This window comes from Gavialis gangeticus, unplaced genomic scaffold (assembly GCF_001723915.1).
Source record: "Gavialis gangeticus isolate Ggan-Ray unplaced genomic scaffold, GavGan_comp1, whole genome shotgun sequence".
NCBI classification, from domain to species: Eukaryota; Metazoa; Chordata; order Crocodylia; family Gavialidae; genus Gavialis; species Gavialis gangeticus.
Genome location: NW_017729034.1, coordinates 23,029,367 through 23,044,735, shown reverse-complemented (window position 1 = coordinate 23,044,735; position 15,369 = coordinate 23,029,367). Strand labels below are relative to the sequence as shown.

General features: G+C 41.1%; 1 protein-coding gene across 2 annotated transcripts in view; it reads right to left on the bottom strand.

Moving 5' to 3' along the window:
- RBKS (ribokinase) overlaps positions 1 to 15,369 on the bottom strand; it is a 120,030-nt gene that overhangs the window by 23,672 nt on the left and 80,989 nt on the right. For both annotated transcript variants that reach the window (XM_019526839.1, XM_019526840.1), the window contains exon 7: positions 10,179 to 10,367. In XM_019526839.1, the coding sequence (XP_019382384.1) occupies positions 10,179 to 10,367 (189 nt within the window). The remainder of the gene's footprint in view (positions 1 to 10,178; positions 10,368 to 15,369) is intronic.

Below are 15,369 nucleotides of genomic sequence, written 5' to 3'. Positions count from 1 at the left end.
TAGGTGACGCCCAATGTGCAGTATCCTGTTTTACTGAGTGGTTTTTTACGTGCTGCTTTAATGCATAGTAAAATAGGCCACTGTGCATTAAAGCACATGTGTTGATGAACCCTACGTTAAGCCTTCTGTTCTGCTCCTGGACATGTGGCAGAGACTCTGAGTTCAAGAGCAAGATTTTGATTTAGCAACACCCCTTCTGTCCTGGAAACATTTCTGTCTCTCTCTCTCACACACACATATCTGGAATGGTGCACAAGTGTTACCCGCACCCATATAATTAGACGTTTGAAACAAAGCTCACTACTGTAGCCTGGACTGGGTAACTCTGTTATAGAACTGTAACAGTGGAGTCAAAGTCTCCGTGTGGCACCTGCATTGCTGTGCAGCTCAGCTCTGAGCAGAGTCCTACAGAAGCTTTCATCACCCCCCAGCACTCTGTTCACTGCATAACAACTCCACGTTATTACTGACTTTCTGACTTTTGTTTTTCACAGCTTCTGTAACTGAATGTATAAAAGGTCTCCTAATTTAAGCTATGCAAGGCAAATGGGTCAAAGTGCCTACAGCCAGTCTCTGCTCTCTTGAGGCAGGTTGTAGGTATGCTGCATGGTTTTGTTATAAGACCACATTAGATAACACACTGAAAAGGACTAATTCGTACAGCTCACATTTTAAAAACTAATTTGGTACACAGCCTCTACTACTAAGACTTGATCTGGGAATCTGGCTAGGGTGTCTGGGGTAGGGCCATACTGATATACTGGTACTGTAACAGCTGGAAGAGGTGCAGTCTCTAGGCAAAGCAGGGTGATGCATCTGAAAGAGAGAGACTAGTGCTGCTCCACTGCCCTACCAGCTCATGACAACAGGTCATGTGAACCCTTGTTAAGCTGCTAGTGTCTCAAACACCAACATGGCTGTATGGCATGCCTGGTACTATGGCCTAAACAATGACCTGGAGGAAAATCTTTGCACCATTCCTAATGCTCTTGTACCTGTCTTTAAGAAGAAGCATGGATCAGTGGTCAGCGTTCTCACCTGGGAAACAGTCAAAATTTGGCTGCCACAGACTATTGGTGCAGTCAGTCTCTCTGGACTCTGGGCAAGCTGCACTAATTAAAAGTGCCCAAGTGTCACGTGCATCAGCGTCCCTGTGCTGAAAAATGGCAGCAGGGCGCTTTGAACTAAAGCTCATTTGATGAACTTTAGTTCAAGTCACCCCACCACCATTTTTCAGCACAGGGATGCTGATACACATGACGTTAAAGTCTGCTGGAGCCTATTAATTTTCACGCTCTACCAGACTCGATTACTCCAGTGTGCTGGATTTCCAGCACCGCAGAACAGGCTCTCTGCATGCGTATAGGAGCCCTCTCTGTCTCAGTTCTCAGTCTGTAAGTGTCTGGCCTTCTTTCAAGGTTTGTTAGGAGGATACATGTATTAGACTTTCTGAGGCACTTGGAGAGGACAGTGACTGGGTCCAAATGTATACCCAAAATAAAATTTTGAGTTCATCGAGAAGGAAATGGGATATTGATACCTGGAGCTTCTGGACAACTGAGCCAAATAATTCTCTGCATACAGAAGTATCTGACCTCAGGGTCATTGTTCTGTTTCAGCTCTAGGGAGCTCTTCACAATTAGATGAGAGAGCAAGTTAAATATTGGTTTTAATCTTATTTTCCATTCCACGGCTTCATTAGATACGCCTTGTAATTTGGTACACTTTGTGGCAAATACTAACCCTGCTTCAAGCCCTCTTCTCTCTGTCAGCTGTATCTCTTGTTAAACTATGCCTTTCCAGCTAGAAGGAAACTGTACAGAGTTGTAAGGTCCCTTCCACTCAAAGGCAGGCATGGAGAGGGATTTGGTGAAATCCTGGGTGGCTAAGAATAAGATCAGAATAAGGCAGGGTGTTCAGTGGACTCTTCCACTGGAAAACAGTCCTGCAAACTGTAGTGTGCAACCCTGCATCTGTTTGCTCATTTTATTTAATTTTTTGTGTTAAAAGATTAAAGCACAAAGCTACCAAGCAAATAAAAAGTCTTTTCCTCATCAAAGTGTTGTCTAATGGTTCAAACAGCAGTCAGAGGTCCATTACTGCTGGACTATGTTCTTGAGTGTGCCATACCCGTCCCTTGGATGACCCCTGGGCAAGGCCTTTTGACCCAATTTTTTGGTGCTGATCAGCACTTTCAGAATTGTGGTCACTGCCATTTTGGATTTCATTTCTTTTGCCTGTAAAAGGGTTAATACATTTTTCTCATCTCAAAGGAGTGGTAAGTCTCAAGCTTTTCAAAGTGCTTGGGATTCCCTTGCATTTAAACAAGTGCAAGGTGTTATACATCCCTGTCTCTCCTCCTCCTCTTTTCCTCATTTAGCTCCTGATATCCAAGAGGATGAAAAATGTTTGCAAACCTCTGGAATTATTTTCTACTGGTCATCTGTTTATCCTCAGTCATTTGACCAAGTTTTCTAAGACTGGAGTGTATTATAGAGTCTGAATCAGAAGCAGACGCTGTGATGAGCAAACAGATTCACATCTACACTTAATTAATTGTGAGTCAAGTCAGATACAATGATTTCAGTCATGTGCCCTTTCACAGTTAAGCTGAACTTCAGAAAATAATAGATGCTGTTTTAAATAGATTTTCAGTATGGCTGGCCGGTTGGAGTGTCTGGCAGGTTAATTTATTCCTTATGGTTTTTCTCTCCTCATATTCAATGGATTCCATATTTGTGAGAGAGGGAAATCACAAGGCTAAGTCAGAAAGTGGACTATTACTGGAACTAAACTTATTTATTGACTAACTTATTTTGGTTCCATGTTAAATAAAGGAAGCTATTATACCATTGGCTTGTGGGATGTTAATGGGAGCTCTGGGCATAATTACTCTGTGTTGGTGTGTGAATAAATCCCACTGATGGTCAAGTTGTTTGCCTGACAGAAAAAGTGCTTTCAAACAGGACCTCCCCTTCATGATCAATGCACTTCCCCCTCTCGTACTACAGCTCTGGGCAGGAAAAGGTTAACCACCCAACAACATTTTTCTCCCCTTAGCAAGTTACAGAAGTCTCCATTAAATCCATTGTCTGCCAAATGCTTCATTGACTAGCAGCTGCATTTTTATTCTGGTGAGAGATAGTTGAAACAAAATCGCTGTTCTTTGTGCAAACTGCCTGCTAAATAATGGACAGCTACAAGATTATTAAACAGCAAAGGCATTTTATAATATTAGAGTCAACCACAAGTTCCACTTCTGCTGATGCACAGAATTTTTAGTAATTAGTCATTGCATGGAGTGTTGTATTTATATCCCTTTGAGCCAGAGACGTTAGGCCACAAAGTCAGGAGACAAAGGATTGCTGTTACTAACACGGCTGTTTCTGGTTTTTGGGCTGTGGCTTTATTTCAGTGTCCACTTCACTTTTCTGGCTGAGCCATCCTTCAGAAGAGGAGAGAAAGCTAAGCTGGACAAAGTTAGTGTAAATGAAGTTGCCCATCACAAGAGCTCTCAGCTCTACAAAGAGAAAGCATCTCAGTATCAGTAAGGCCCCTAAAGCAGGAAAAGGGCTAAGAGACAAGTTTGTGAAGGATTTCTAAGTTCTGTTCTCCTTTCTAATGTAGACTTCTCACATCTAACACATGTAAATGTTATCTCCATTTTACAGGTAGAAAGACTGGGGCACAAGCAAGCCAGGTGACTCATCCAAGGATATGGAGCAAGCCAGTGTCAGAGTAAGTGTTTTTTACCCAGTCCCTTCTCAAATCAGTAGACCACACTGCCTTCATTGGAGCACAGTCGCACCACAGACAGGGATATTGTGGTATATCTAATCAACTAAAACCATCTGCTCTCATCACACTTTTTATAGAACAACACAGTGCAAGGCAACTTCACAGTTCAGTACAAAGCCACTCATAGGATCCTTTTTACCGCTTTCAAAACAGCATCTTCAGTTTACTTCAAACACTGCAAACGATGGGAAGATTTAATACATTGTAACAAGAAACTATAAAGAAAACCTAGGAGGAGTGGAACAGAAAATGTCTGCTGACAAATTCGCATTGCAACAAGCTCTCCCTTTGCATCTTGTTATATAAAAAAGATTAAAGGTAACATTTATGGTTAGGAAATTCAGAAGCATGTCAAACAGCTTCCATTATCTGCCCTGGAGAATGCTGGGGCCTCAGACTGTGGCAGACTATACAGGATATGTTATAGGCATTTTTACACGTACTCCAGGAGGCGTGGGCGCTTTAATTAGCAAGTTGCGCTAATTAAAAGCACCCGATTGTCACGTGTATCAGCATCCCTGTGCTGAAAAAATGGCAGAGGGGCACTTTGAACTAAAGTGCCCCATTGCCATATTTTCAGCACGGGGATGCTGATACATATGACTCTAGAGTCTGCTGAAGCGTGTTAATTTTCATGCTCCAGCAGACTCAGTTAATCAAGGATCTCCAGTGTGTTGGAGCAGGCTCCCTGCACATATATAGAAGCCTTATATGCTTGCGCCAAGCACTAGCCATGACGAAGCAGAGGAAGACAGGTATTTTATCCCATTCTTTAAGCCAAGGGCTAGGGACAGACATTACACATAAACTGGTTTAAGTGATCAGAAACTGGTTTAAACCTGTAACAGAACAGATGTTCACTGCACATAAACCGGTTTGAAAATGGCTGAAACCAGTTTGAGATAAATCTGGTTGAATGTAGTATCAGATGTAACTGATTTGGGTCAGGCTGCTTTATGCAATGCCTGTCCCAGACCCCTTCCTGCATACCAGACTCTCCCAGGAACCCCACATGCTCTTGGGCTGGGTGGGACTCTCTGCTCCAGGCCAGCAGGGCTGGCCCCTCCCCTCTGCTCCCTGGCTACAGCTCCGGCAGAGACTTCAGGCGTCTGCCTGGTTTCCCCCTGCTCACCCCACCTCCCCGCTCACCACTCTCTTGTAAGCAGGGATCCTCCCTCCTCTGTGCCTTACACAGACACCTCTCAGCATTAGCTAGCAGACTACATGCTGGCTATGGAGACAGGACAGGCTTAGGGATCTTTGGAGCTAATCAACAGGTAGTTGGTAATGTCCCTCCTTCCTTGGAACAAGTTGTTTAAGAAGAGCTTGAACTAATGAGAGATCCTTTTGTTTTGGTGATAAATGCTGTTGGCCCCTTCACTACCTCACTAACCAGTGAGGGGAGGGAATCCCTCCCTAATCAGAGCCTCCGGCTGGGGCCTGGCCACGCCCCCCCTCAGCTCAGCACTATAAAAAAGGAAGGGTAGGCTGCTTTAGCACCCCCCGGCTTCTAGCCTAAGCCATTTTCTCAGTTCAGAGGAGATGTCTGCACAGTTACAAATGGATTCAGGCTAGGCAGGTTAGATTAACCTCTAAAGATTGGATCAATTCAGGCTCAGGCTTTTTGAATGTCTGTCCCTAGCCAACAGAGTCAAACATCTGGCTCATGGGGCTCCTAGAGGAGGTAGGATGAGTGAGGGTAGAACCAACCACTGAATTCCAGGGTATAGAGTTGTGTTAGGGACACATTATGGTGACAGTAGTGCAAGCAATTGCTATGTTAGGCCCTGAGTTTCCCTGTGCTGACACAGTAGTGCAGGCAGCACAATGGATAATGCCACCCACCACTGGAGGCGAATCTGGGTCCAACCCTCAAAATGCCCTGCAGTCTGGATCTGGCCAAGAGGGCAAAACAACTTTTACACTTCTGCCTTCTATAAGCTCCCCTGTCTGTGATCACCTATGTCACCTCAAGCTGTGATCTCCTCAGTTCTCTCATCAAATCTCTGACCAGTACCAGGACAGAAGAGATGGACAGAAGAATATCTGGTGGCACTAGAAATTCAACAGGTTTGCCATGGGCCATGGTGATGTTACAGATGCTGTGTTTTGGCTGAGATATAAACCAGATACTTGTTCCTGCAATAATTATAGGAACACTTAAAAAGGGGCTCCAAGCCTCCTCTAAGTGCTGTGTGCACAATCTTCACCAATTATGTGAACAGACAGCACTTCCATGTGCAAGTCAGGATGCAGATACTAAAACACCCAATTCTACATGCCCAACTGTGGGATTCAAAAGCTACTGAACAGCAGGCAGTTTGCAAAACAAAAGGGAGCTAGTCCTGGTGGTAGTCAAACTCCAGCTTGCATATTTTTTCTCTCCTGATGTAAATTCTCCTCAGCAATTCAGTGAAATATAATTTGGAGATGTAAACAGTGCCACAAGTCATACTTCAAATGACTGCAAAGAGGAAAAGGCATGATTATAGCTGGAAAAGAAAGGCTTTAAAAGAGGCTAAAATAACAAGGCAAAAAAGGAAACTTTGAGCAAAGGCTGCACATTGTCCATATGTTCCCTCAGACAGAGGAAGTTTTGGACAACTTGTATCACCCCAACCTTCCCCATTAGCAGACTTGATGCTTCTCCAAGGATGTTATATCCTGGTATCCAGTGGCAGCTGCTGTCACAAACTAAGGAGAGTCTAGCCCTCAGAGCCTAAGTTATGCTGCTGTTCACCATACTGATAATCCCAATTTGTCACACCTGACTTTAGCCTGACAGTTTTCACTCCTTGTTCCATGTTGCTGAGTTGTGTTGGGGTGAGTTGCTAAAAAGTTGCTGCATCCCACCTCAGCTGTGGATGAATTTCAGCAGTAGGCAATCTGATTCATAATTTATAGGGACACACAATACACGTGTGTATGTGTGTATTATGTTATCTATTTGTATGCAAGAGTTGTAAAGAATTCTGCTGCTAATTGGAATAGAAAGCAGTATATAAACAGAAGATCATTAACTTTTAAAGCTATTTTAATCTGGTTCTGTGTATTCAATTTCAAGGAAAGTGAAAAATAGCGTCCTTTAAAAATAGGAAAGGAAAATTCATAAATGTAATTTGAAACAGATAAAAAATACTGTAGTAGATCCTCTGGAGCTTGGTATATTATCCTGTAAGTTAGCCTTATTTAGATTACATGTATTAAAATCCTCAGAGTATGTGTCCAGACACTAGTGTTAAAATGACATGGCTCTATTTGTTTTTATTTTCTCCGTAAAAGAAGAATCAGATCATATTATTTATTGATAATTCACTAAATTATCCAAAATTATCAGGAATTTGGTATTCCTAAAAACTGAAATATATATAAAAGCTTATCATGAACGAGTCAATTGAAAGGAATGTCACTTCTTTCCGAGAGAGGTTTTGTTACAGTATGTCATTATAACAAGAGAAGCAGATGTTTGGGCCTTACAATACCCCATCTTGCAAAACTTCCTTCTAAATCACTAGTTGTATACTAGATTTCTTATACTGTCTATGGACAGTTCTGCTAACAGTCCTGGGAAACTTCACATACTTTAGTAAAGCCCACATTAAGATAATTAGTGATAAAAAAATCTACCAAGTCATTTTTTTCCTTCTTTATAGAATGAAGTTAGTGTGGCTGAAAAATGCCAGACTTGCAGCTCTAGATACTCATCTCCTTGTTTATCCACAGAATAGATGGTGCATGCCAGCTTTCCCCATGGTTTGACCATCCGTCTCTTATCCTGACCCAAACAGACCAGCTCCAAAACTGAGGGGAAAGTTTAGCTTCTAGGTTCAGTCTGATCTCTACCCTCTCTGATAAGACTGTTAATGAGATGAGGGCTGGGGCACATCATCTCTGGTTCAACTGTATTCAATTCTGTATTTGTTTGGCTGTATCTATGCAGGTTTTTTCCTCTCAAATATTACACTGTTGCTGTCACCAGTGGAGAGGAACTGGAGGCAGGAATGAGGGCAGTGCTACTATAGAGAGAGCTTCTGGTTACATACCGCTCATGGCAGGCTTAGAGGACCTGATACAGTGCTGTCAGTTCTCCTGATCTTATTTTGGATCTTGCTGAAAGCCTTGTCTGCTGAAATGATGAGATTGCATCGGCATCTCAGCATCCAAGTAAGCTTCTAGCTCTCATGGTTGCAAATCTGACCTGAGGGCACTCCAAATGCTCAGAAACCAGAATGCTATCAAAGGTGTTCTTACAGCTTAAAAATCATGAAGGTTTTTTTCAATCTAATTTTGTAAATCTGATTGACAGTTTTGAACTCTTGGGATTGCCAATACTGTGCCAATAAGATACTTATCTGAAGAGTGGAAAAATGTCTGATTCAAACTTTTAGTATTTAAATAATAAACTTACCCAGGTTACTGAAGAATGACACATTATTCAGAGTAGTATTTAGAAGGTTTCTTTAAAGGCACTTGCTTTACTGAACAGTAATTATCAGGCCAAGGATCACTAGGCATTTATAATGGAAGGCCAACACATGTTTTTTTCATTCTGTCTCCAAGAGTAAACTGAGCACAGCTGTTGCATTGAAACAACCCACTGTTATTTAAGAAGATTAATAAAATTAACTGTAAAAACTCTCACAATAACCTGCTCACCACAAGGAGGCAGGACAAGGATTTGGGAAGCTTGAAAATATATATATCACTGTATGAAAAACAGGACTATTAAAACAGTTCAGTCAGGAAGTTCTAAACTGCCAAACAAGACAAAAGGTACTTTTCAGCCACAGTGTGCCCTTTCAGCACCGCTAGAGTATCCCAACTACTACAAATATCTTCAGTTAGCAAACATTAGCTGACCTGGTGACAATTTTAGGAAGTGGGGGTTCACTCATGGTTCTTTATCCCTTCTGTAACCCACGCTGTAAAAACACACTCAGTGACATGAAGGACAGGGAGATGAAGCAGTTAGCACCAGATCAGATCACAATTCAATGGTAGAGATGGCGGCGACAGGAACTGAACTCGTTTCTTTATTCCTATCCACCACATAATGTTGCCTCCATTAAGGGCAATGGATCTGAGTCATCACAAAACTTCTTAATGACAGAAGGGCAGGGGGCAGGGTGGGGAAGAAGAAAACAGTTTAGCATGAACTGTAGAGTTAATCTGAACATAATGAAATTTAAAGGTGAAATATGAAGCCCCATAATATATCAACGAATCACAATGTAAACCTTGCAATAATGAACCCTCTGTTTGAGTGAAGTGAATTTTATTCCTGGCTCTGTCACTGGCTGCCACTTGGTAGGTCATTTCAGTGCTCTGTGCCTCAGTTTCCCCCTTTGTAAAGTACTGGTAGTCTCTTCCTTTGAAAAGCACTTGTAGCGCTTTGGCTGAATGGCATTATATAAGAACCACATATTATTATTAATACAGCTCAAATATAGAATGCACCAGATGGCCAAATCTCCAAGTGTTTCTGCAATGTTTTTAGTGTAGCAGAACATATGTAATATGATGTTATTATTTCAGACATTTAAAAGTATAGTTAGCACATGCAGGGGGTCAAACACAACTCTCAGTAACTCCACTGGATTTAGTTCGGATTTACATCAGATGTAACTAAGAGCACAAAATAGCCTTATATGTGCAATGCGGTAACGTTCCACAGCCATGAAAAGCTTAACTATTGATTTTACTGATGCATTTGTTTTGGTCCTAATGTTCAATTAAGGTAGGGCATTCTGCCTTTCACTTTGAACAGAGAGGAAAAACGTACTAGAGTAACTGATAAGGACTAAAAGCTAGGTATCCTTTATCAGATGCAGTATGTTTTTTGTGCCTTTTCACCACCTTCTGTGGAAACTGAGCACCTGACACTAATTAGCCTAGATTAAGGCAGGGCTTTTTGTCTGGGAAAGCAGTTCAGACATGTGTAGGAAGAGTCAGCCATTCAATTTTCAGAGTCAGAGGGCAGCATTCCCTCCTTTCTCCCACTCCATAAACAGCAGGATCATTTGAATACTAGAGATGATGAATTACCTGACTGTACATATATGATCACAACAGGGCTGCAGCTTGTGCCACAGTCCTTGTGCATAAATGAGAAAGAAAAGAGAGAAGTACTGACTCCAGTGAAGAGAGCACTATGAAGACACCCTCAGTGCATAAAGTAACTCTAGTATAATCATAGTACAGCCTATACCACTTCAGTGAGCTGACATTTAATATGTAACAGACTGGAAGCAGGATATCAGCTGCACATAATATATTAGCTTTTGTGCTAGTGCTCAGAAATTTGGCTGATTACTCATTGCTTTGCTTTAGTGCTTAAGTAGTCTTTTCCAGAGCAAGACAGTTAAACCACAAAAATGTACCGTAGTGTCCATGGCCTTGACCTTCCCAGCAGGAACATGCTTTGGAATGGGATCTTCCTTTGATATCATCACACAGCCTTCTGCCCCCAAAGTGACAATTACCAGCTTACAGCCTCTTTCTAGTAGTACGGATCCCACCTTCCCGGCATCTTCAGGGTTGCCAACTGGGAGGCCTGTTAAAATTTCTGCCTGGAAAGTAATGCAGCATATCAAAATCGCAAACAGATAAACTGGTGCTATCAGAAATTGGCATTTAATAACTTTGTTAACTGTAACCAGACTCAGGCAACATCTGGGCTGTAAGGTCATGCTCAAACCATTTCCCCCCCACTTCTGTTCAACATACTGGCAATATTTCTAGCTTGGGTTTGTAATAGTGGGGATTTTACGGCACTGCACTGGGCCTCAAGAAACCTGAGTTCAATTTCTGGCACTGTCCCAGGCCTGGTAGGTTGGCACTGGGCACTGATCCCTTTCTGTACTGCAAATTTCCTCAACTAAAATGGAGATAATGATAACTGGCCTCCTACATAAAGAGCCTTGAAACCTAAAGTTGAAGAGTGCTATAAAGACAAAATCTAATTATTATGTAAGTTTAAATGCCTGCACGTCTGCAATATTACTGTAGTCTCCTTCAGATCCCTGTACTCAAGGCTGACTGCTGCCATCAAGCCCAGAAAACCCTGCCAGCTGACCATAGCAGGCAGGTGGTAAGCTGCACATACTGCTTACCGAGTACAAGCTGCTCATTCCACCATTAACATCTTCCTCCCCACAACCCAGTCCCTTTGCTTCTCATCCACCTGTTGCTCCTTCCCATAAACGAAGTGTTGCAAGGCAGAAACTGCCTTGGCATTTCATGTCTGTTTAGCAGTTAGCACCACAGGCTCTCATCCTTAGTTTTGGCCATGAAGCACTACCAAAATATAGTAATAGATTTTGAAAATCTAGGGAGTCAGAAGAAGAAATGTTTTAACACTAAAACTTTAGGACTAATTATGAATCCAGCCCAGCACCCACTGAACTCAACACACTTCGGCCCTGCATTAAAAGCTTGGGTACAACTTCACTGGTGCTTATATCAGCTCATGTACACTAGAATGAACATATCCACAATGAATTCCCATTTATAGTGGCATAAAAAGAAAGTCCCTTGTTTCACAGCACATTAACTTGTAATCCTAATTAGATCAAGATCTTTGCTTGGAGTGATGTGTTTTGGTAGAAAGAATAATTTCATTGTAAGAGGCTTTCTGTGTCTTTATGAAATTGCAATGCTCTTATGTTATAAAATAATTCATCTTTCAGGATTTCCTGCATCATAAAGCCTAAAAAAGCCAGTCATATTATGAATTATATGATACTTTTTCAAGTACCTCAGAAATGTCAGGGGACTCAAAACTGCCGTTAGGCATTCCTCACATGTTCATCACCACACTACTTCAAAGATTCAGGATTCAGCTTCCATCACTGCATGTTTTCAAAGCGTAACTGTCAGAAGGTGCTATTTCTGAGATGTAAATATTTAGGGATTTCTTCACTCGTTGTCTCTTCTGCATCAGTTTATCCAGGTAGAATCAAAGGAAATGGAGCGAGAGGGCACTTTGTAAATTCTTGGTAGACTCTAGTGAGTGGTTACTTAGGAGTCTCTCAGAATAAAATCACAGTGCTTACCTTCTATCAGTAGCAGATTTCTACATACTTTCAAATATAGCAACTGAAAATGACCTGAAGCCTTCTTTCAGGAAAGGCTAAATTTAAGAAGGATAATGAGCTCTTCTGGGGAGAAAGGGAGTCTATTTATCCTTTCTTATCAAACACATATATTATGTGCAAGCTCTTAAGCCTCAGCTAGGATTGGACTTCCATCATGTTGGGCACTATACAAACATGGATTCCCTCCTTGCCCTATAAATGATTAACTCCTGGCTCCACCTGTCTGGCAGCAAAATCTCTCAACTAAAAACTAGCATCAAAGGTTCTCTGATTAAATGCCTTTTTCCACTCCAGACATTCTTGCTGGGGTGGGATTTTTCACTGCTCTGTACAACTTTGGAGGCAGAGGCAAACACATTCCATTTTTTCCTCCCTAGCCAGGGAGGGATTAGTAGTATGAGGGTAAAGTATGAGAGAAGAGGCAAATTACATACTACTCTTCTCCAAACCTTCCCTGGTTGGCTGAGGTAGGGGGAAGTCCTGGCTTGCCCTAATGGCAAGTCCCTTGGTTCCAAAAGAGAACAAGAGCTTGAGTTATTTTCAGATCCCTAAATATTACCCTGGGACTTTTTTCTTCCCCGCGTCTCCTTCAGGCAGCCTCTGGGTCTCTGCGCCAGACTGGTCCCTGAACCTCCCTCCATCAACCTTGAAAAGTCACCATCCTCTCATACCCCAGAGTATTTACAGTATGGTTAACATGATTTTTTTTTCATTTTTAGTTTTCAGCATAGATGTAAGATCAAATCCAGCGGTCCATAAGGCTACACATCACTCAGTGATTTCAGCAGGGGTTTGACTTTATAACAGTAAGCAGGATTTGGTTCTTACTGGATAAGTGCATTTTGTACATGGTAGTGGCAAGGTATGGTAATAAATCGTTACAACTCAGTACTTTTTGGCCACACCTTGAAGACTTTCACTGGGACAGCAATGAAGCAAAGCTGAGGGGTTCAGAGAAAGTGTCATATTTTCCTGTTTAGTGGGTTAATTTCACCACATTGCTCAGAACCCTTGAGGAATGCAGATTATTTAGGTAACCTTAAATCTATGTTTTTCTTTAAAGCTAAAATCGAAATTATTTGCAAATAAACTAAGTAACTTCACACAATAATTAAGAACGTGGAGATTATACCTGTTCTGCTGTAATGGTTACAAGGAACTAGTCGAGCAGTAATGGCTAAGTAGAGGGGTCATTAGACACAGATGATAACCACTTATTAAAATACATCTATATTGCATATATTATGTACTATAATGTGAAATAGATCAAAGCCCTTAGATGTCTGGAGCAGAGACTAGGTATTCCCAGGGTGCACACTCCCAGAACACTACAGGTGCTATCAGAATTAAAATATATGCATCAATACCGAGAAAGAAAACCACTACGGTGAAACTGACCATATAGCTTAAGACATTTTTCTACTAGAGGCCAGATTTGCTAGGTTACCAGACGAGGCGCAAAGTTCACCTACATTTTCAAGCCATTGGGAAAGTGATAGAATTGCTTGTGGCAGGGGACATTGTTTGCTTTGGGTTTATTTGGGTCTGTTTTTATTTAATAAATCTTTTTGTTAGGATAATTATGGATAGTTCATTACCTCATTAACAAGGAAATAATAATTCACTTAAATTTATACTAACACTGATGATTTTAAATTCTGGAAAGTAGTCAATTTTGAGATTGCATTTAGGGGCAGTGTAGATAAGAAAGAAGTTATGTTATTCTTTCTAAGGAGCACCACTCATTCTGCCCATCACCGTTGTACCTGGACCCTTTTTTTAACACGACTTTTGCTTAGGTAATGAAAGCAGGATTTACTCCAATGGTTTAGGATTAATACCTTTCTTCTTCCTCTTTATCCATTATATTTATTATACCTGCACAAAAATATTTCTTAAAAGAGACTCTTAAGCAGATAGGTTTCCTGGAGCATCTGCACGAAAATAGTGCTCCAGATGTTTGCTACTATTGTCTTATAACCCAAGTACAGCAGGATAATGAAACTAGGAAACACTGAAAAAGCTGGAGGCCATTTCCCCCCATAGAAATAGCAAACAAGCAGACTGATATTGTGTGCCAGTAATTAGAAATTACTGTAAATGTCAACTGGTTTTAAACATAAATCTACTGTGGCAAGTTATGAAGTCCCTCACACCAATAAAATCTTACTGAAAAAAAAACCCAACAAAAAACAGTAGTACAATTGAAGGAAATAACTAATGTTTGAAAGAAAAATTAAAAACCAAACACTATAAAACTTATGGCCATGCTGGCCAAAAAAATTGTACATGTCTCCATTCTGTATTTATTTTTAGTTTTGATGAAAAAATACACATAATGCCCATTAGAAAAATAACTCATTTGATTTCCAACATTACCTGAAACAGATCATACTTCATGGAGTACATTTTATTGTATTCTTACAATTTATTTTTATCAATAGTCATGAACATATATAGCATATGTTAATAAAAAAAGTAAATTACAAAAGGCAATGGATGTGATAGTATCTATAAAGATAGTATTTTTCTATAAACTTTCAGAGAAATAGTATGTGACTGAATTAATACAGTCTTAATACAGAAATAAAGAAGGCTATGGTTAAATGTTCTGTCTTATGTTTGCATTTTCTGTTCTTTAAGTGCTTAACTCTGTACACATAAACATTTATTTATTTAAATTTATTTTTTCTACAGAAGTGAAGACTGAGGGGGATTAGATAGCAGCCTTTAACCACCTGAAGGGTGGTTACAGAGAGGATGGAGTTAGACTGTTCTTGGTAATGACAGAACAAAGAGCAATAGTCTCAAGTTGCAGCAAGGGAGGTTTAGGTTGGATATTAGGAATATCTCTCTCACTAGGAGGGTGGTGAAGCACTGGAACAGGTTACCTAGAGAGGTTGTGGAATCTCCATCCTTGAAGGTTTTTAAGGCCTGGCTCAACAAAGCCCTGCCTGGAATGATCTAGTTGAGGATGGTCGTGCTTTGAGCAGGGAGTTGGACTAGATGACCTCCTGAGGTCCCTTCCAACCCTCATTTTCTATGATTCTATGTCCAGGGGCAGGCAATTATTTTGGGTGGAGGGATGCTCACTGCATTTAGGTGAGGTGTCAAGGGCCACATGGGTAGCCTTGCTACTGAGTACTGCTGGTTCCCCCTGGTCCTACTGCCCCTATTTCCTGTCATCTTTGACAGGCAACCAGAAGCAGATAAATATACATTTTCTACATTTTTAGGGGCCTCACAGGCCGCATAGAATGGCCTGGCAGGCTGGATCCGGCCCATGAGCCATATTTTGCCCACCCTTGTTCTATGATTTACTTGCACAGCATATTCTACATTGTATTATGAGTCAAATATGAAGTCAAGAACAGGTCATATTTCAAAGCATAAATATCAGGAGGCAGATTCAAATGGTAATACAGTAAAAGCTCTGTTATCTGGCATCCCTGGGGAATGGGGGGTGCCAGTTAAT